A 21,474-nucleotide genomic window follows, 5' to 3' on the forward strand; every position below is an offset into this window, starting at 1 on the left:
TGCTGTGCCTGTGAAGTGCCCTGAAGAGACCTAGTTGATACTTCTTTTTGCCACGTTTAGGTACGAGTACTTGTTTTGAAGTGATGTCGTACGCGCTTGAAAAGTGAGGATATTTATTCGGTAAAAGATTCGTATCCAAAAGACAAACGAGAAAAAGAAGGAGGAGGCCAAACCAAAACTATCTGGCGAGAAAAATGTTTCAACAAATACATTTAGGGTTTTCAGTTAGTTTAAAGTATGAGAGTACCCCCCTTCGTACTAAGGCATTACTATCAATTTTTTAAGGTCAAAATATATTCCGGCACAGACAACTTCCAGACAACTTTAAGACAACTTCGAAGAGATTTCTATTCCTTTTTGTGTCGCATCTTTTACCGCGGGAAAAATCTGTCAGTTGAAACAAAAGCCTCTGCAGTGCTAAACCACTATAATCCTTGAACCGTAAACCGTAAACCGTGAAAAGTCAAAAAATCAAACCAAGACATTTTTTTTCCCGCCAAAAAAAGTCAAAACAGAAAACTCAGACAGGTGCAAAAATAAACTGAAACAGTTGCAAAAATAAACTTAGACAGGTGCAAAAACTACCCTCAAAAGTACAAACTCAAAAAGCAAAAAGCAAAAATACAACCTCAAATATGATATTACAAAACCCCATAAAGTCGCGTTTCCAACCCCAAAAAGTCGCGTTTCCAACCCCAAACAGTCGCGTTTACAGCCGTAAACCGTAGTGTAACCGTTTTCCGGCCCTAACCGTAGCGTTTTTCACCCTAAACCGTCCGAGATGAACCGAGTTTTTGGTTGCAAAACTACCACAATAAATTTTAGTTTATTTATTACCTTTTTCTTCCGAGGTGTTCGAGGGTATGCATATGGCCATAGTCGTTTTTGGTTGTTTTTTTGGATCGCTTGGATTCGCTTTGCGCTTTGCCGCTTTAAATTCGCTTTGGCGAAAATTTTTTGGCTCGAAGCGCTTTGGAACCATAATAATTTTTTGGCTCAAATCGCTTTGGCACCATCCCTATTTGAAAAGAAAGAACTGGGCTAGCTGGAACTCACCGGGCCGGGAGGAGGTGTGGAGGTCCAGGGGATAAGTGGAAAAAAAAGAATAGCAGAGATCAGACTGCAGTTCGCTGGGCCAGTTTTAAGCACCTTTGTTCAAAATGCCGACAGCGAGAACTAAAACTTTCTTGCTTGCATTTATACTTAGTAGCGTTTTCCTGTGTATATCTCTCCTCTCTGAGCGCTCTCTAGTCCAGATTGAAAGGGTTGTCGAACCCGAACAAGAATCCGAATATGAAAAAATGCAGAGTTCAAAGCTACGAAAACATTTCGAACTTATTCAAAAGATGGATGCGGAAATACAAACGCAACTGCGCGAGAGATTTAAGAGTGTATTCAAAGAGCATGGGTTTGAGGTCCAAGGTAGGGCAGCTCTTTGCATTGGTTCCCGTTTAGGAGGAGAAGTGCGAGCATTGCAGGATCTTGGTGCCCTTGCAGTAGGTATAGATTTCAATCCAGGAGAGAAGAATAAGCACGTCTTATATGGAAGTGCGACAGATTTGCAATTTGCCTCGGGAGTGTTTGATATGCTTTACTCAAATATTCTGGATCACATACAGGATATTGATATATTTTTCCGCGAGGTTTCTCGTGTAGCTAAGCAAGGTAGTCTTCTTCTATTAGATCTAGATCAAAATAGCCCTGACGAGTGGTCAGTGCGAGATTTAAGAGGAAATGTGGACAAATTCTCTATTCAGGTACAAAATATGGGATGGAAGCTGTTAAGTAGGAGTGTTATAACGAATGAGAAGGATAATGGCAAGATTGCTTTAGTCTTTTCCTATAGACTCTGAAAGCCCATCGAAAGATGCAATGTGCACAAACTTTGCTCCAGTGAAAGTCTCACCAACTGAAATACCATTCTCCTTGAGCTGGATCGCTTTCAAGAACTTTGTACTTTGCGCTATTCATGATTCATTCGTGAAGTTACTGAAGTTCCAACGATGATCGGTGTTCGACTCCTCTTCGCTCAGCCTTGCACTTAAAATAGCATGTTGAAGTCACCAAAGTCATACCAAGCAGCGATTTTTTTTATGTTCTTTTCGTGTTTTACAACCCTTTTGGGGGGGCAAAAAGGAGGTGTTTGAGGTAGTCGTTTTTTTGGGCAACACTTTGAGCACTTTGCACTTTGAACACTTTGACGCTTTCTCGAGGTCGAAAATTGCCAATAATCAATAAACTGACCCATTTTATTGTTTACTGTTTATTGTTTTTCGTTTATTCGGAAAGGAACACCAGAAACCCCCTAGCTGCCTCGAAGAGAACCACTTTGAAAAAACAAAAAAAATCCTTCGCCTTCTCTTCCTCTCTCTTCCTCACAAAAAAAAAAGAAAAAAGGAGTTGTTGGCACCTTCGTAACATCATCAATGTAACATCATCAATGCGATAAAACACTTCTCCGTTTTCACTTATTTCTAGACGCAAATGTTCGACATCCGGAGCAGCATCACGCATGGGATCAACATTCTCGTCGTTTTCGTTCATTTTCTCCTTCGAAATGTGCGCGCGCGCGCGGGTATACGCGTCAACAAGTTTATTGATTCTGGCGATGAATGAACAATAAATGTGGGTCGTTTATTGTTTATTCGTCGACAGAATCAATAAACGATAAAACTCGTTTTTCGTTTATTCGTGATTTTTGCTTCTGTCTCGAAGAAAAAGGGTGAATAAACTACGAGTGTAAAATTTATTGTTTTTGGGCAATTTTTCGACCTCGAGGGGGAAGGGTCCTGAGGACCTTTCTGATTTTTATGCACATTCATGCACTTTTCACTCGCACATTTAATTTGGACAGTTGTATTTGGCACCTCTCAGAAAAGGTGCCTTAAAAATACGAAGCTCCACATTCTCCTGATTTCGAATGCGCGCTGAAGTGGTATACAAACACAGTTTAAAATTTGAAACAAGACCATCTGCAGACTCTACAAACTATTCTAAATAGAATAGGACCGTTCGTATCCATTCTCGCGCGCTCCTCTACGCGCACCCATACCCCATTACAAAAAGAGATCCAGTTTGAACAGAATTGATCCAGTTTGAACACCCAGTTCTAAGGCGAATTTTTGAAATTTTTATTTTTATTTAAAAAAGAGGGGTGAGCCTTTGAACTGGGCGTCCCAGGGGATATTCATCGCCAAAAGACTAAAGTCCATTTACGTTCTAGGAGAAGGAGCTGCAGGAGTAAGTTTGGAGTAAGAGTTAGTTTTGGGTCTTTCTGCCTTTTCTCTCATGCTCTTCTCTGATGAAGTGAACCGGGGGCCAAGGAAAGAAAAAGAAGGTCCAGGAAAATTTTTTCCCAAGTGTCAAGTGTCAACAAAATTCCAGCGATAACAAAGATAAGAGAGACGAAGAAAATTTGAGATGCAATAACCGCTCCAGAATTGTAAGTCGCGGATGTGCAGCTCGGTGTCTCGTGGTAGATAAGAAAGATACAAAAGCAGATCATGACTTCTCGTTCTTTTAGAAAGAAAAGTTGGTGGAGTGTTGTGGTTTTGGGGACTATTTTCCTTTCTTTTGTATTGAAGAGGTACACGCAAGTGTCTAGAGGTCTGTTAGAAAGTAAGGCTGACCTTGAGATTAAGGGTGACCATGAGATTAAGGGTGACCATGAGATTAAGGGTGACCATGAGATAGTAATCGTTTATAACGTTTATTTGCCAACACGTCGAGATTGGAGACCTTTGTTGAGAAAGCAAATGCAAGACATTGCAGATATTGGCTTATTAGAAAGAGCAGAATTGCATGTATCCATCAGCGCAGAAGTAAATGAAACAACTGATTCCAAGTTCAACTATCTAGCTCAAACATTACAGTTTCAAGAGGCAATACAAATTATAGATGAAATTACACATAAAACGGCTAAATATGACCTGACTTTAGGGAATTTTTATGAATATCCTGGCATTGCAAATCTCTGGAAACTTGGAAGAGTTAAAGGTCCGCAGAGCTTATTTCTTTACTTCCATAGTAAAGGTATGGTGAATCACGGTAACAGTCTGGCAGCGAACAAAAAATACAAACCTCTTTTTTTGACTGTCATCAAACCATGGCAAGAAGTCGAAAGAAGATTTAAAGAAAATAGGAAACTGAACTTGGCTGGTTACGCTGCATCTAAATCTGGCTTTATTTGGTATAATTTTTTCTGGGTAAGAGGGAGTTACATCAAGACCTTAACCAGACCAATTAAAACTGCCAGAAGACATTACTATGAGGATTACATCTCAAGAGTCAGAAGAAGCGGAGATATCGAGTTTTCAAGTTCGGTTCAGCTCAATTTTGACTTTGTGAAGTCGGAAGAAATAGGCAATCCAGATAAAAAAAACGTAGAGAGGTGTTGGAGTATGTGTATAAATGGATTCGTGTTGAACATTTCTTTTGAACCTCATCAAATAATGTGCCGCGAAGATTTTTGCGACTGCTCTCCATCTGCTTAGAGTTGAATAAATTAGATTTCCAGAGTTTCCAAAAAAGCTTTTTGATCCTGTAACTTCCACACAAACTCTGATGGTGCATTTTGCATATTGATCAATCGCGGAGATCTTATCGACATTTGTGTTCTTTCATCATTATCCCACCATGAAACGTGAAAATTTGCTCGGTTAAAAGGAAAATTGAACAGCTTCTCACCGAAAGAAGAAAAATTGGCGCCGCCGAAATGAAGTATTTCGTGATCCTTGTGAATCCGACGGAATAAAGCTTTAAAAACCTTATTGGAGTTCAAAAAATCACGTCCGTTTTTTGCGCATCCTCCCCATTTCTTGCACAAGTATGCATCTCTCCCATATTGGATATGCTTGGTATTCTCTATTAACTTTCTATAGTCTTTGCTAGATTTCAACGTCGCACTGGCAGCTGGAATACTAAGACTTTCTCCATGACTAACAAAAAGTTTTTCATCTTGGCTGGAAGCTAGGAAAATATGACAACCTTGTAATATTGATCGAAAGAAGTAGTCAATATCTTCCGAATAGGCGGGCCAAAAATGCTCATCCATCACACCAATTCTTTTTAATGTTGATGCTCTGATTCCAAAAGACGAAAAATGAGAAAAAAGATAGAGGCAAACGTGGGGCTTCGCCTCAAATAATATTGCAATATTCAATAGTGATCCTGGTCGGAATCTTGTATCATCATTCGAGATTATTGTATATGAAACATTCCCTTGAAGCATTTTTTTCGCTATCATGTTGAATGAACCGGCAAAGCCAACATTATTGCTGTCGCTTTCAAGCAGAATTATTTGTTTTATAAAAGGATTGAGACACCTAAACTTTTCAGTTTGTGTGCTTGTATGTGGCAGACGGTTCGAGTATCTGCAATCAAAAAGTTTCAAAATTTCACGCATTTGAAACGTAACCTCGATAGAAAACTTATTTAAAACTACGAAAACTTGCTTGACATCATGATCGATAGATTCTAAGTGATATTTGATCAAATCTGGTCGTGCAAAAGCAAATACGGTGACAGATTCCAAGGTAAAATCTGCTAACTCAGCTTTGTTCTTATCTTCAGTAGCTACAGTTTTAGAGTATTGAGCTTTAGAAACAGCCTCATCATATCTGACATCAGTAGTGAACTCTAAGTCACTTGAAGAAGCGCAATTCTTTAACACAAAGGAACAGAATATACACAAAATTAAGCTTGACTTGTGCGAGGTCATCTTTTCTTTTAAGTGTCCGACAGTTTCCTTCGTTCCTCCTCAAAGTCAACTGAAGCCCTTCAACGCCACCTCAGCTTGCATAACTTCCGTTGGAAAAAGGCAATTCTTCCTTTTATAGACTTATGTAAATCAAATATTTTGAGTGTGTAATGCTGAGACAGGGTAGATTTTTAATTGATTACATCACATATACTTATCTACGCGTGCATATGCTCTCAAACTTTGTCAGAGCTGGCAAGACAATAAACCAACAACGTGCCAGTTTTTTTGCCATAAAAAAGATAAATTTGTTTATTTAAAAGGGATTTTTTTCCGGAATTTCCCATGTTTTCGCCATTTACACGAAGTGCCAGAACTGACAGTTTTTTTTTACCACTGCCTATTTTGGGAGCGACTAACAGGTAGCAAGTTCCTTCGCCCGCCTTTTTTCGTGAAGAGTTAGTCACCAGCCATGTAAGAGTGTGCCACATGTTTTCTATACAGGAGTTTTGTCAAGGGAATTAGAACAAAAAGGTGTAGACATGCAACGTTGCCGTTTGTTGAAGTTGATACGAAGGAAGAGGAAAATAATATGGTTGCTCCTAAGTATATTTATGGTACATTTCTGCCTTTTTCGTGCGTACTCTTCCTACTCTGAAAGTTGCTTTAAAACAGAGTGGAATAGTGCAGCCTCTGGGTCAGCTTTTCTTGTTGAGAGTGCTCTTGGAGACTGTGAACATGTTCTCAATAAACTTACTGGATATTGTGCGAAGTCATTCGAGGTCAAAGATTTCGCAATAGCTGTTCATCTTGGAGACAGAACAAACTCGCTGAGACAAGGTGGTATTATTTATGCTGTTCTCAAAACAGTCGGCACGATTGCTTTGATAGGAAAAGTGGACGTTTATGTCAATATCCGCCAAATTTCGCAGCTCGAGGAAATTAAAGTATTTGATATTTGGAAGAAATGCAGAAATTTGCATCCCATCTACACATTGCAACGTAACAATGCCGGTATGGATATTGGTGGATTTTTCAATTCCATGTTGGCTATTTCACAAAGGTGCAGAATTTACAAATTGATTTTAAAGCTTCATTCAAAAGAAGATCAGAACTGGTTAAGAAATGCTGTACATCCTCTCGTTGGCAATTCTGCTGCAGTTGCTACTTTACTGAACACCTTCTTGAATGAATCAAATAAGATCGGGATAGTGGCTGGACTACCTACACATCCCTTTAACTGCTCTGTAAAATTGTCTGACCGATTGTTCTTTGGATATGCATTAGGTGACATAGATCATTTATCATCAACTATGCCACATGAAGATAAGATTCTGGAAAAATTTGGAGCACGGGTACCTAGACATAAAAGAATGTTTCATGCAGGTTCTATGTTTGGTATAAATGGTGTAATGTTGAGCGAAGTTTTGCCAGCAGAAAAGATTAAAAAAGTTTTGTTTGAATTGAACGACCCCAATACTCTAGACTTGAATTGGTTCAGAATAATGGCTCGTATTACAGGAGACTCAATAGCAGTAAAACAATCTTATTATTATCGCTTCAATACATGGAAAAGACATACTCCTGGAAATAGCATAGTAGCTCACCATCAACGTGGTATTCTAGCTGATGGACAAGTTGAGCATGCCTGGGAACGGATTTTCTTTTATCTACCTTTTTTATCTGGGAGATCGATTGCACTTCAGTTTCTCGATCAAAATCAAAATCATGCTAACATGATATTGCCAAAAGATATGGATTTGAGTAGTATGGATGAGACAAAATGTTTTCACAATACTTTCCACTATGAAGAATGCAGAGAGTCTTCAAATGCTACTGCAATGTGTTTTCTCTATGCAAATTATGGAGAGTGTTTGTTGAGACCTTCATACATGCATCAAAATTGTGAGGATATTTGCAGCTGTTCACGGACAAATAGAACGGACCATTTCCATTATCACAAAGTGCAGCTTGCTTTCATTACAAATATGCGAAGTGCTGGTCCGTTTAATTCAGTTTCAAAGAAATACGCAAACATTTTTCAGTGTATTCTGCATAGAAAGAAGCATCACACTCTTGCATTTCCGCCAATAGGTGATGAAATATATTTCAGTTCCAAAATGCACATCACCGGTTGCGCGAGACTTGAAACCATGAATTCAAGATTTCAAGCTTTGATTGATGAGCGAGGTTTTCTTTATATATACAACTTCCAAGCAGAACTTTTGTGGTCAACGGAAAAGAGCAAAAGCCATTTTTTAAAGTGGTTCCGAAACCATCTTTTGACTTCATTTCAATTCAAACGAAGACTTTCAAATTCAAAATATTTCGTACTTCATGGCAACAAACAAGGTTTACATATTTCTAACTTGTCTCTCTATCAGGTTTTGCAATGCTATTCCCATTGGTGTTCGCATCCGTTCATACTGACTTCAGAGGGTACAAGGGTGTTGAAGCTTGATGATACTGGGTGCCTAATATTACGTTCAAGTTTCGGCAGTATGTTGGAACAACAGTTATGGTCGTCATGCACTCTCACAGACATTTCATACTAAACGAAGTCCTGAAGCATCATTTTCTTCGGGCGAGTATAATCGAACAGCTTTTTTAAGTGTCTTGGTTGACCCTCTGATGGACCAGGGAGGTGAATGGATCAGCAGTAACCTCATTCCTTAAATTGGCGAAAGCACTTTACAGACACCCCCCCAAAAAAAAGAGTACAAGTACATTCCCCAAATCATTCTGGCTATCTAGGAAGAAAATACGGCGAATAAAACAAGAAAAATAGGGGTTGAGACTTGCGCACAAGATGTAGCACACAGCATTTACCTGCGTTTAAAAATTGCCTCCAGTCCCTCACCTATGCTCCACAGAGAATGTGTCACAGTTTATGCGGTGCCATCCAGGGAGGGGCTCGAGGGGAATATTAAAAATAGTAGAGTACATTACTAGTAAGTAATAAGTTCTTGTTCTTCTCTTGACCTTGATGCTACTAATCAACAGGTGGAAAAAACATACTAAATAAAAAAAGAAGTAGCATTTTCCATTGTATACACTTGTGAAAAGCAATATCAATCTTCCCACGCCGAATGATGTGTTGCCTTCACGCCGATGTACTTTATTTTCAGTGCTTGGGTTACCATGGCATAGCTGAAAACTACTTGATCTCTCCACAAACCGTGTTTATTAAGCAAGTCATAAATTCTAGACCAGTGGTCCACAAAAACCCTGTCATGCGTGTCTAAAATCCATGTACATAACTCCGGTAACCTAACTTCATTTAATGTAACAAATTCCTCGCTAAGAAATTTCTTCCAATTTTCAAGTTCCGCTTGTGGTTGTATACCTCCGTGCCCAAATAAAACATTCACTTCTTCTTCAATATTCTTCCTATCCGGATGCTCACCAACAAAAAGAGCGTACTGGGGATTATCTAATACGAAATACATGAGTCCATTTGACAGCCATTTTCGCATTTGTAACAGTCGAGCATCTCTGGCATCAGTATGTATCAAGTACCGATATTTTTCAAGCTTTGGATGGAACTGAAATTTAAGCTTTTTTCCTGCACTACGATTAGTAAACTCTTTATTCGTATCGATCACAATAATTTCCCAACCATTCACAGGGGGTATTTGTCGATTTGTGAAGAAATACGAATCTATTCCATACTTATTGAACGATAAAAGTATATCTTGTATTCCGTGGAGCTCGTTACGATAGTTCCCGAAATTGTATGAGTAAAGTGCGAACTGTCCTACTTTTGATAGTTCACAGCGAAAGAGCTTTCTTCTAAGAGCTGGTAATGAAAGAGATATCCAATAAAGGATAAATAACGATGTCAACCAGAGTGCAATGCATCTTTTTGAAAGGAGCATTACACTTTGGAGGCTATAATATTTATGTCTAAATTTGTTTTCCCTTAACTAGTAGTACTTAATTTTAAACGAATTTACTGACCCGAGATGTATGTATACGAATCTTTTCGCGAGCTTTAGGGCACAAAAAATCAAGTTCAATGTCAGAACAATGGCATTAATTTTTGAAAAAACTATTCCTATGTCACCAATTTGATGTATCTATCTATCACACGTAGTGACTTCGCAGAAAATACACAAAAAACACAAAAAAACGTCCCTGCGCGCACACGATATATCATCCGTATACTTTCAGCTCCACGCAATAAACGTCGTTACAATACAGCGAGTGAGTTGCCACCCGGAGACCCCTCGCATGTTAGAGTACTAGGAGCGACTTGCCACCGGGGAACGCAACATTTTTTTACGCGCGCTAGGGGTTTTGTTTTTTTGTATTTTCTGGCGAAATCGCTGTATATCCCCTGGGACGCCCAGTTTAGAATTTTGATTTTTTTTTTGTTTTTTTCCACTAAACTGGGCGGTTAAACTTGAGAATTTCCGGTTAAACTTGAGAATGAATTCATTAGTGGTACCCTACTGAGCGCACAAGCGCGCGAGAGTAGCTAAAAAGCGTCCTATTCTATGTAATATGACAGTTTGGTTTAGTTCAGGATCTTTTTTCAAACGTATAAGTGTTTTTGCATACTATTTTAGCGCACATTCTGAATCAAGAGAATGATGGACGTGGTATTTTGAAAATTGGAAGAAGGCACGCTTTTAACAGAGTACAAAATACGACCTTGGATTTAGAATGCGCGCTAAAGTGATATACAAATGCGCTCAAAAATTACAAAAAAGAAGTTCTACGAGCTCCACGAACTATTCTCCATAGAATAGGACGCTTTTTAGCTACTCGCGCGCGCTTCTGCGCTCAGTAGGGTACCACTAATGAATTCATTCTCAAGTTTAACCGGAAATTCTCAAGTTTAACCGCCCAGTTTAGTGGAAAAAAACAAAAAAAAAATCAAAATTCTAAACTGGGCGTCCCAGGGGATACGTATGAAAGATACATCAAACTGGTGATTTTAGGAATAGTTTTTTGCTTAATTTTTTGGTACATAGGCACCATAAATTGTCCATCGCCTGTTCCCTCCCCGTTTTGTCGAAAAAATTGGTAACCCAAAAACAGCGGAGTCTTGTTCTCTCTACTTCAAAGACAAGCAGAATGAGGGCAAGAACGAGGGCAAAGTAGTAAATGAAAATGCGAAACATAGCACTTCTATACAAGAACCTTCATTCTCGATTTATTTCCGTACCCTATATTCTTGCAACTTTATTTCTGTTTTTGACGATGCGGAAATATGTATCTCCAAAAGACGGGAATTTACGTGAGTTCCAAAGTGAAAAAATTGCCGTTATATATTCATATGGAGAAAATTTAGGCAACGGTGGCATTATCGATGAGTCTAATCTTTCGTTTCTGATTCAGGTGGGTATTAGAGGAAATGTTCCTGGAACGCGCGATCCAAATGATAAAGTTGATTATATCATAGTAGCAAATGGATACAAATGTACCCCGTGTGACAATATCCTTCCTAAAGTACTGAGTCTCCCTGAACTACGCGGAAAGGAAAGTGGTTGGGTTACAGTTTTGAGAAGAAGAAATTTAGGTATGGATTTTGGTGGTTTTATGTATGCAATTCAATGGATACAGATGTATCGGCGTGGTAAGTACAAATATTACATATTCTTGAACAGTTCCCTTCGAGGTCCTTTCATGCCTAAATGGACCCCAGAAAATTTTCATTTTACAGACGTTCTCATCGACAGAATGCGTAAAAATGAAAATCTCAAGCTTATGGGTTCATATATATCTTGTCTTCCGGAGATTGAGCCTAAGCCAGGTCCGGTCATGGAATCCTTGTTTTTTGCCCTCGATTATCTATCCCTTGCACATCTCGTAAGTGTAGGAATATTTGATCCCCAAAAAGCGAAAAGGGATTCAATTTTGTCGAGCGAATATCGCTTACTCAGTGAGATTTTATCACGTGGCTGGTCTGCAGATACGTTATTGGCCCGCTACCGCGCCAACATTGACTGGACACGTAAAGTGCACCACAGTTGTAACGATAACCGACATTCCAGTCGACGTGGTGCACTGGAAGGTGATATCTCTGTAAACATTTATGAAGCCATTTTCGTCAAAATAACGTGGTGTGTCCGCGCAAAAGAAGTTGCAGTCACCTCAAAATGGCTCTTGCAACTTTCAAATGATTATGACGGCACGGAGGGAACTTTTGATAGATTGGGATACGAGAATGGCATAAGTATTGGGGGTACATCAGGTAAGAATGGTACACTGAGACCAGATGTTCCACAAGATGGTTGCTACATTGGTGACACAAGTGACATACTCTTCGGTTAATCAAACTCTTGAACTACAAAGTTCTGCGAGAGTTTCACTCAAACACTGACTTCTACAAAAAAGTAAAGAGCTGTGAAAAGAAGAAAACGGAAAGAATTTCCATGACGCCTGCTCTTCCAAGCTCTGCTTCATATGCTATTATGTTCAACTTCAGAAATGAAGCGCTGGTCTATCAGAGTTTGAATATTCAGCGTATTCCCCCAAGATATCTCTCGTTTCCCTTTCAATAATTCCTACCTGAGCATTCGAATACTGCTTTCTTCGCCATGGCTCGCCACCATATTTTATGAAAACTTGCGATTGGAGCGCTTCTACACTTGCTTCAAATGTGATAGTTGGATTCCTACAGTGCGAAAAAAGTTCCATACAACTACTTGTATCGTTATTAAGAACATCTTCATCATTTTTTGTAAAGTTGTAAATCATCGGATGATAACTAGCTATTGCGCCTCCTTTTTTAAGGCAATTTTCTGAAAGTCTCAACTCTCTTTTGATAGCTTCCGACCAAGGCATGTACGATTCACAAGTTTCTTCTGTGATGGCTAGATAATCAGAGAAATAAAAATTTGACAGCGTAAGCCACCAGCTTTGTAAATGAAATCGAATCTCACAACTCATCGCCGGGCCAACCATACAAAGATTTTTACTATCAACAAACGGATTTACAAATTTGCTCAACCAATATGGTAGAGAAGTATCAGACATATCTGTTTCATCTTTTTTGTTGTAAAATGGTCCTCGCACTCCATCATTTGTAAATATAAAGTAGTCATAGTTCTTGACTTCTTCATGCTGCGAACGTATAAACTTTGCATGATGACACAAGTCTGAAACTTTATTTTTATTGCTAGGAGCTCCAAACACTTTGACGTTAGGATAGTTCGGAAATACTTCTTGGGCTGATGTTTGAACACCAACTGAATCATAGAAATCACGAACAGTTGGAAAACTTCCACTTAGAGTGAAAAAGAAATCAACTACCCTTGTTCTAGATTCAACAGCACCTTTTATAAAGGTCAATAAATTTACCCTTTTGTTTATCTTGACTGGCACCAGCATATCTTCAGTCTCATAATAGATGTAGTGGATAAGTATTTTAAGACCCTTTCTTCGTGTTATATTACTATGTTGACAAAGTTCAAATTTACAGGTTTTCGCATCAGAAAATTCACAGTTTCCCCCAACATTACTTTGTCTCTCAACTATCCTCCAGTTTAAAAAACAGATCGCTGAAAACGCAAAAAATGATTTGATGAGCAAGTTCAATTTAGTCGTTTTAGCGTGGCATTGAAGTTTACCGTTTCTCTTCATCTTAGGGCATGTATGGGAGACGCATGTGTGATTTTTTTTTCCTTTTTTTTCTTTCACGAAACGCACGTCATCCATTACGTTCAACACCAATTTTCGTTTGCAATGCACGGTCGCTTTCGTCGTCCTTTAGGCCTCACTATCTTTATTAGAGCATAGATCAGGAAAAATAATACTTCTGTCTTTGTAATGAAACAAATTACACAACAACAACAACAACAACAACAACGTGTGCATAAAAGTGGTAAATAAAAAAGTGAAACGTGAAAGTTGAGAGAATTCTCTCCCAAAAATCACAATCTACTGTAGAGCACAGATCACGAAAACATACATATTACTTCTGTCTTTGTATGAAACAAATTACACCATATCGCACAAACATATAACCCACAACTCCCAACAAAAAAAAATCAGGAGATGCCGTACGAGCCGAAAAATATCTTAATCACCGGTGGGGCTGGCTTTATCGCCTCCCACGCTGCCATTCTATTGGCGAAAAAGTACCCGCACTGCAAGGTTCGTTGTGTGAATTCATCGCCGTCGATCGATTTGTCGTGCGCAAAATGCAAAAAGCGTGCTCTTTTTATTTTTATTTTCTGATTTTCTGTGGACGGCAACGCTCCTCCGCCTTGTTCGATGCACTGACCGATCGATAAGATTTGTTGTTGTTCTTCTTCTTCTTGTTGTTCTCCTTCTTTAAAAACGTTCTTGGTTTATCTGTTGAAATGAATCTGACGCATTATTCGACGTTACGTCTGCTATTAAATTAATGCACAGATTGTCGTTCTCGACAAGCTCGATTATTGCGCCAATGTGAAACACTTGAGCGAACTCTCGCACTTGTTAAATTTTAAGTTTATCATGGGCGATATTCAATCGGCAGATTTAGTCTCGTACATTTTACGAAACGAAAATATCGATACCATCATGCACTTCGCGGCGCAAACGCACGTGGATAACTCGTTCGGGAATTCCTTTGCTTTCACGAAAAACAACATTTTGGGCACGCACGTGTTGCTAGAGTCGTGCAAAATGCTTGGCACCATCAAACGCTTCTTGCATGTCTCCACGGACGAAGTGTACGGGGAAAGCTCGTACGAGTTGAATGCCTCAAACACCGAGCACGCGAGTTTACTAGAACCGACGAATCCGTATTCAGCGACGAAAGCGGGCGCGGAAATGCTTGTCATGGCGTACGGACGTTCTTACGACTTGCCGTATCTCATCACCAGAGGAAACAACGTCTATGGACCGCATCAATTTCCGGAAAAAGCAATTCCTAAATTTATCATGTTAGCGAAAAGAGGTTTGCAAATTCCTTTGCACGGGGACGGGATGGCGACGAGATCCTACATGCACGTCGCGGATGCCGTGAGTGCGTTTGATATCATCTTGCACCACGGCGAAGATCGAGGTGTGTATAACATTGGCGCGCAAGAAGAACGAACCATTCGCTCAGTTGCAAAAGATATTTGCAAAGAATTGAATTTGAACGCTGACGATGTCGTCACGCACGTTCAAGACCGTCAGTTTAACGATAGAAGATACTTTATCGATTGCTCGAAGCTCCTCGCGTTGGGATGGAAGCAAGAAAAATCTTGGGAAGACGGTTTGAGAGAAACCATCGCGTGGTACGAGAGGAACGGCGAAAACGATTATTGGGGCAATCTTTCGGCTGCGTTGGTTGCCCACCCTACAGGTGGGCACGTCACGGTATCGCCGAATGTCTTTGAAGAAATCGCGGGAAGTACGGCGGAAGGAAATGCCGAAGATTCAGCGGAAGCGAACAGACCAGTATTCTTAATTTACGGTCGAACTGGTTGGATCGGCGGTATGCTTGGTCGCCTCTTGGAAGAAGAAGGACACAAGTTCTATTACGGCGCTGCGAGATTACACGATAGGAAAGCCGTGGAGGAGGACATTGCTCGATGCAAACCGACCCATATTTTGAACGCTGCCGGTATCACTGGTAGACCGAACGTCGATTGGTGCGAATCGCACAAGAAAGAAACGGTTCAAACGAACGTTACCGGTATTTTGACCTTGGTCGATCTCGCGGATAAGAACGGCATCCACGTCACCAACTTCGCCACCGGTTGCATTTATTCCTACGACGAAAAACATCCAATTGGAGGTCCAGGTTTTACCGAGGACGATCCACCAAACTTTGGCGGTTCCTATTATTCGCACACGAAAGGGATGGTGGAAGACTTGCTCAAAAACTACGAGAACATCTTGCAATTTCGTCTGAGAATGCCCATCGATAACCAGTTGGATAACCCGAGAAACTTCATCTTTAAAATTGCAAACTACGACTGCGTCGTCGACGTGCCGAACTCGATGACGGTTTTGGATGAACTCGTTCCGTACGCCATCGATGGCGCGTTGAGAAAGCTTACCGGGATTTACAACTTTACCAACCCAGGAGCAATCTCGCACAACGAAGTTTTGCAACTGTATAAAGATTACTGTTCACCGAATTACACGTGGAAAAACTTTACATTAGAGGAGCAAGATAAAATCTTAGCCGCTCCGAGAAGTAACAACGAGTTGTGCGATAAGAAGATTAAATCCGCGTGGCCGCAAATTCTTAACATCAAAGACAGTTTGATTAAATATGTCTTTGAGCCGAACAAACAGAGTGGCGGTAAAGTGAGAGGCGGCGCGAAAGGAGAGTGCTAAAAAGTTAACTGTGTTTGTTTCCCATTTTAGCGCGCATTCAAAATCACGAGAATGATTATTTTGTATTTTCAAGGCACCTTTCCTGAGAGGTGCAAATACGACTGTCGAAATTGAATTCACGAACGAAAATTATCTGAATGCGCATAAAAATGAGAAAAAGGAACATCGACGAGCTCCGCAACCTATTCTCCATAGAATTTGACCATTTGTTCTAATTTTTGCATACTCTTTTGCATGCTTCGGTACCTGTTACAAGAAAAATTATTCATACCGAATACAATTACTACAATTCCAACTTCTTCTCAGATAAATACTGTAGAAGTTGGTAAATCCGACAAACATAAAATAAATGCTTTTGGAATAATTGAGTTTCCTATTCTAACTTCCAAAGGTCACACTGTCATTATTACATGTAATTTGTAGATTTGATTTAACAACTTTTGGTAAACTATCATCAATGGGTGAACCTGGAAATATATTACATTTTGCGAAGAACAACATTTCAGATCACATCAAGTGTTCCGTTCGTGATAAACGTAACTTCATGCATTATCTAATGACTCACGAAGGTTTGGTACAGTTAATATTCCTGAAAATTCAAAAAAGTCACTCATTTTTTTTACCATTCTCATTTTTTGGTAAAAACGAAACCATCTATACGAGTACTCCCCATACTTGAAAAAAGTGAATCACAAAAAAAAGGTCCGCGCGCGCTTGATGTACCATCCGTATCTTTCTACGCCGTGGTTTACAGTGCAGACACTTAAATCCGTAAAAAATGGTGCTCATCCGAAAACAAATTTTAGCCCCAAAACAAGAAGAGAAGAAAAACAACTCGAGACACAATGTACTCTACCATGTCTAGTATTCCCTCCGGGGGCCCTTCCGAGGGGACACACACAGGAGCTGTGATATTCCCTGCGGGGCATAGATGCGAGATTGGAGTCTGTTTTAAGCACATATAAGTGTCTTTGTGATGCATATTGTGCGCGATTCTCAACCCCTAATTTTGTTGTTTTTGTTCTCGTATTTTGGACACAATTTTTTGTACGGATTTAAGGTTAAGTGTCATCGCCAAAAAAAAAAGGCAAAATTGTACCACAAACCCACAACATCGTTTTCAAACCCACTGAAACCCTCGCCAAGAATACAAAAAAAACAAAAACCCCTAACGCGCGCAAAAAAATGTTGCGTCCCCCGGTGGAAAGTCGCTTTTAGTACTCTAACATGCGAGGGGTCCCCGGGTGGCAACTCACTCTCTGTATTGTAACGACGTTATTGCGTGGAGCTGAAAGTATACGGATGATATATCGCGCGCGCGCAGGGACGTTTTTTTGTATTTTTTTTGTATTCTTGGCGAGGGTTTCAGTGGGTTTGAAAACGATGTTGTGGGTTTGCAAAACAATTTTGCCAAAAAAAAAAGCACACCCAAATCTTCTCGTTTGAAAAGGTTGAAAAAATGAAAAGGTCAGCATTACAAAAATTCACTCATCACATTACGTCGTGCACTGCGTTAGAAAGGAGTTAGTCCCAATGCGTGCACTGGAGAGATTATTTATTTTTGCAATCGTGTCGATTGCTAGTCTTCTGGTTTTTAAATTGCACGAAAAGCACGCGGAGTTGCATAAACGCGACGGCGAATGGTCCGTTCGAAAAGATTTACAAGTGGTTGAAAAAGAAAAAATAAATGTGTTCGATACGAATGCGCCGCGGGAGTTGAGAAAGGCTCTGAGTGAAGAAAAATTGAATAATTATGGCGCAAGAGTAAGAAGTGGCATTGAAGAACCGAACGAACGCGTCATTGATTCTTTAAGAAATCGAATCGAATCCGAGACGGGAGAAAAAAAAAGTACCGTTCCCACCTCAAAAATTGATTACGCCTTTTCCTCTTCCTCGCCTTTTTTATTACAATATTGGGCATCGAATATTACCAAAGACGCTCAAAAGCAAGATGAAATTAGAGAAGCCATGCGTGCATCATACGGTGCGTATGAGAAGTATGCTTTCGGTTTCGATGAGGTACAACCTAAGTCTTTACGTGGTTCGAACAATCAAGGCGGCGTTTCCGCTTCTGTTATCGACGCCATAGACACACTAAAAATAATGAAATTAGAAGAAGAATACGAACGCGCTCGCGCCCATCTGTTGAACGACAAAACGTCTGGATTAGAAAACTTAGCTTCGTCGAGACTGAATCAAGGAATTTCTGTATTTGAAACAAACATTCGGGTTTTAGGCGGATTATTATCCATTTACGATTTGACGTCGGATGAAAATTTTTTGCAAAGAGCGGTACAAGTCGCAAACGCTATAGCGCCAGCGTTTGAAACAAAAAGTGGCATTCCTTACACGATGATTAATCCGTTTACGAAAAAAGGCGAATGTTTTAGTTTTTATCAAAATAGTGCAGTTCTCGCAGACGCGGGTACGCTTCAGCTGGAATTCTTTACGCTCGCGGATAGAACAAAGGATAGAAAATGGTACGAATACGCAAAGAAAACTATGGATGTCATCTTGAGCTATAAACCCATCAGTCCAAACTCAATTATGACACCTTTAGGACTGTATCCTTTATTCATCCATCCGAGCACGGGAAAATTTACGTTGGAAAGAAGTTACGCAGTAGGCGCTCTAGGCGATAGCTTTTATGAGTATTTAATTAAAGCGTGGCGCGCATTCCCAAACGCTCAAGGACGTTCAAAATATCGAGTTGAATTCGACAACTCTATGGATTCTGTGCTCAAGTTTATGGTATCCAAATTCCCAAAACTAAAGTGGCAAGGAACTAGTAAAGAATTGCACGACGCGTGGTTTTTGAATGATTTAAAAAATGGACGTCAAGTATTAAACATGGATCATCTCGCGTGTTTCATTTCCGGAGCGTTGGTGCTTGGCGCAGAACACGCGAGTCCGAACGATATTGTAAAAGGGTACTTGGCACTTGCCGAACACATGACGACACTATGTCGCAACTTTTATCACGCACAGGCTTCTGGATTATCGCCCGATGTCGTCGTTGCCGCTTCAGCCAGCGGCTCGATGTATGGGACGCACAACCAAAACATTCAGAGGCCGGAAACCGTTGAAGCTATATTTTACATGTACCGGAAAACCGGGGATGAAAAGTATAGAAAATGGGCGTGGGAAATATTCCAGTCGATGAAGGAAATGTACGCCACAGATACTGGGTGGACCGGCATACGCGACGTCCGTAAAAAAGAAGCCGCGTTGCCGCAAAATAGAGACGACATCACGCAAACGTTTTTCTTTGCGGAAACGCTCAAGTATTTATATTTGACTTTTGGCTCTGGCGATGAAATTGATTTGAACGAGTGGGTATTCAACACCGAAGCACATCCGGTGAAAGTCAGTCGCGAATTTACGTTTCCATTTTAAAAGAAACCAAAAAGATTAACTTTTTGAAAAATCTTTTTAGTAAAAATGGGCAATAAATAGAATACATCTGCTTTTATTTAGCTCGTCTGGTGTTCTTTGATATCATCACACAAATGCGCAAGTGCTCCAAGTATTTTGCGCCTAAGCTTATCGTTAGAATATTTTGATGAAAAGTAATATCCATCGCATCATGGATCAGAATAAACCTCGACAAACACTATACAAAATGTACTCAAGTTGCATAATATAAAGGAGTTTGGTAAGAATCTCCCATAAACATAATTGATAAGTCACTGATACAATTTGATCTTGTTTCTATGTGTCCAACATTCGAGCTGATCCCTTGTATATTTCTTTTTTCTAATTTTGAAGTAATCTTGTAGAAAGTAGAAGCTGGCACATAAACCGTTGCACTTTTGAGCTCAGTGAGACTCTTTCCCCGCACAATAGAAGAAACTAACATTTGCATCGCAATATCTTCGCAATTCGTGCGTTGATCGACGTAGGAACGAACATCGCTCGGAAGATTTGTTTCATATAGCAATAGATATTTTGCATGTGAAAATGCAGCTTTTGTGAGGGTAATAGAATATCTTTTTTTCCACCAAATATCAAAACGATTGTGATTATAGCGAAAGCTGATGCATCCATCCCCTACTAATTCATGAGCTCTTACCTCAAAGCCTACAAGAGCATCCTTATGTTTTTTCCATTGTTGAAATCCACTCTCCAAACTATGACATGGAATTCTCACATCATCATCTACGTGGAAGACAGCTTGTGTCTTTAAGTTTACGAGTCTTGCATAGCGATTTTGAATAGAAGTTGTTCTGTGAGTATCATATTGCACAAACCCAAAGTGTCGAGCAAAATAATCATGCATCTCCGTTTGATTTAAAGCTGATGGAGGCTTGACCTGTTCAGACCACACCACTCTTATGTTTGACACATTTTCACACTTAGAATAGTGCGCAACCGCATGCTTCAATAAGCTTCTTCGCTTGAATGTATTTATAAGGACAGTGAAAGTTTCCGTACTTTTTGAAGAAAGTGAAAAGTCATACTCTTTATCAGCTTGTAGTGCCGAGCTAAGATTCCAGCTTGACTTTGCATGCGGACTTGAAGTTGGGGAGCATGTTTTTGAACGCGACTTTCGGGAAAGTCTTTTTTCATCTACTACAAACAGGCTTTGCATGATAGTAATTAAAAGAATAAATGTTATGGACACGATGAAAGCTTTGGTATAAAATCGCCTCTTCATAGAAAAGAAGAGTGCAGAGCGGTAGCCGAGCAAACAGTGGCAGTGACTGCTTAGACCCGATATTCTTCGAATTTTGAGGAAAGACACTGTTCCCCCTCGTTTGTCGTTTCTGTCTGCCTCAGAGATTCAGACTCTCACATTCAAGATCTCACGTTTTCACACGCTCATCGTATTTTCTTATTATTCATATGTATCCCCTGGAGCTCCTCCCGCCCCAGTCCGACTTCCAGGGCAAAAATTTTTTGAGGAAAAATTTTCACCCTTTCACTGAATGCTACAAGGATATGAAAAATCTACTTGAAAATATGCGTAATGATGTCGACGAGAACTCCAACAGTCCAGGGAAATGGACTTATAAGTCCCCGTCGTTATAGGGAAAAAGGCTCGATTTTTAGGCCAAAAAATCGAAAATTCCTGGTTTTCCCCTAACAATACTGGGGACTTATAATCCATTTCCCTAGACTGTCCAAAAACACGTTTCCAACGCGCCATTTTTTTTGAAAAAAAGCAAATTTGGCATCTTTCCGTATATTCACACAATCCTTCATATCTTCAAACACGTCCCTTCGAAAAAGAATTACGTCCCTTCGAAAAAGCATTCGTTTCAAGAAACCGACGAAACTCCGCTTGTTATTACGCCTCGTGCGCTCCTTTCGACGTTGGTTTTCTGTATAGATCAGCGATCGAAAGCACAGTCAATAACTTGCAGCGGATCGTGGAGCATTTGATCAAGTAGAGAATACAAATCATCGCGGGTACTTCTCCTGCTTATTGCTTATTGAATATTCCTGCTTATTGAATATTCCTGCTCAGAAAAACGAAACTAGAAAAAAAAGAACAAGGAGGA

At 39.9% G+C, this 21,474-nt stretch overlaps 10 protein-coding genes across 10 annotated transcripts; 6 read left to right on the top strand and 4 right to left on the bottom strand.

The window, feature by feature from the left end:
- Positions 1 to 1,160: 1,160 nt before the first annotated feature.
- Positions 1,161 to 1,853, top strand: Bathy19g00010 (methyltransferase; the record flags this gene model as incomplete). Its single annotated transcript, XM_007507987.1, has 1 exon — positions 1,161 to 1,853. One exon carries the CDS (start codon positions 1,161 to 1,163, stop codon positions 1,851 to 1,853), a length of 693 nt encoding a protein of 230 aa, XP_007508049.1.
- Positions 1,854 to 3,503: 1,650 nt separating this feature from the next.
- Bathy19g00020 (unknown protein) lies at positions 3,504 to 4,438 on the top strand (the record flags this gene model as incomplete). Its single annotated transcript, XM_007508009.1, has 2 exons — positions 3,504 to 4,348; positions 4,387 to 4,438. 2 exons carry the CDS (start codon positions 3,504 to 3,506, stop codon positions 4,436 to 4,438), a joined length of 897 nt encoding a protein of 298 aa, XP_007508071.1.
- Positions 4,439 to 4,504: 66 nt separating this feature from the next.
- On the bottom strand, positions 4,505 to 5,719 carry Bathy19g00030 (glycosyltransferase; the record flags this gene model as incomplete). The annotated part of the gene is made up of 1 exon (XM_007507995.1): positions 4,505 to 5,719. The coding sequence occupies one exon, from the start codon at positions 5,717 to 5,719 to the stop codon at positions 4,505 to 4,507; it is 1,215 nt and encodes a 404-aa protein (XP_007508057.1).
- A 521-nt stretch (positions 5,720 to 6,240) lies between these two features.
- Positions 6,241 to 8,253, top strand: Bathy19g00040 (unknown protein; the record flags this gene model as incomplete). The annotated part of the gene is made up of 1 exon (XM_007507999.1): positions 6,241 to 8,253. One exon carries the CDS (start codon positions 6,241 to 6,243, stop codon positions 8,251 to 8,253), a length of 2,013 nt encoding a protein of 670 aa, XP_007508061.1.
- A 516-nt stretch (positions 8,254 to 8,769) lies between these two features.
- On the bottom strand, positions 8,770 to 9,576 carry Bathy19g00050 (unknown protein; the record flags this gene model as incomplete). Its single annotated transcript, XM_007508016.1, has 1 exon — positions 8,770 to 9,576. One exon carries the CDS (start codon positions 9,574 to 9,576, stop codon positions 8,770 to 8,772), a length of 807 nt encoding a protein of 268 aa, XP_007508078.1.
- A 1,240-nt stretch (positions 9,577 to 10,816) lies between these two features.
- Positions 10,817 to 11,980, top strand: Bathy19g00060 (unnamed protein product; the record flags this gene model as incomplete). The annotated part of the gene is made up of 1 exon (XM_007507975.1): positions 10,817 to 11,980. The coding sequence occupies one exon, from the start codon at positions 10,817 to 10,819 to the stop codon at positions 11,978 to 11,980; it is 1,164 nt and encodes a 387-aa protein (XP_007508037.1).
- A 150-nt stretch (positions 11,981 to 12,130) lies between these two features.
- On the bottom strand, positions 12,131 to 13,366 carry Bathy19g00070 (unnamed protein product; the record flags this gene model as incomplete). The annotated part of the gene is made up of 1 exon (XM_007508005.1): positions 12,131 to 13,366. One exon carries the CDS (start codon positions 13,364 to 13,366, stop codon positions 12,131 to 12,133), a length of 1,236 nt encoding a protein of 411 aa, XP_007508067.1.
- A 339-nt stretch (positions 13,367 to 13,705) lies between these two features.
- Positions 13,706 to 15,970, top strand: Bathy19g00080 (predicted protein; the record flags this gene model as incomplete). Its single annotated transcript, XM_007508014.1, has 2 exons — positions 13,706 to 13,804; positions 14,066 to 15,970. 2 exons carry the CDS (start codon positions 13,706 to 13,708, stop codon positions 15,968 to 15,970), a joined length of 2,004 nt encoding a protein of 667 aa, XP_007508076.1.
- A 1,533-nt stretch (positions 15,971 to 17,503) lies between these two features.
- Positions 17,504 to 19,366, top strand: Bathy19g00090 (glycoside hydrolase; the record flags this gene model as incomplete). The annotated part of the gene is made up of 1 exon (XM_007507970.1): positions 17,504 to 19,366. One exon carries the CDS (start codon positions 17,504 to 17,506, stop codon positions 19,364 to 19,366), a length of 1,863 nt encoding a protein of 620 aa, XP_007508032.1.
- A 232-nt stretch (positions 19,367 to 19,598) lies between these two features.
- On the bottom strand, positions 19,599 to 20,627 carry Bathy19g00100 (predicted protein; the record flags this gene model as incomplete). Its single annotated transcript, XM_007507963.1, has 1 exon — positions 19,599 to 20,627. The coding sequence occupies one exon, from the start codon at positions 20,625 to 20,627 to the stop codon at positions 19,599 to 19,601; it is 1,029 nt and encodes a 342-aa protein (XP_007508025.1).
- Between the last annotated feature and the right edge of the window lie 847 nt (positions 20,628 to 21,474).

Source organism: Bathycoccus prasinos (genome assembly GCF_002220235.1).
Source record: "Bathycoccus prasinos genomic : Chromosome_19".
NCBI classification, from domain to species: domain Eukaryota; kingdom Viridiplantae; phylum Chlorophyta; class Mamiellophyceae; order Mamiellales; family Bathycoccaceae; genus Bathycoccus; species Bathycoccus prasinos.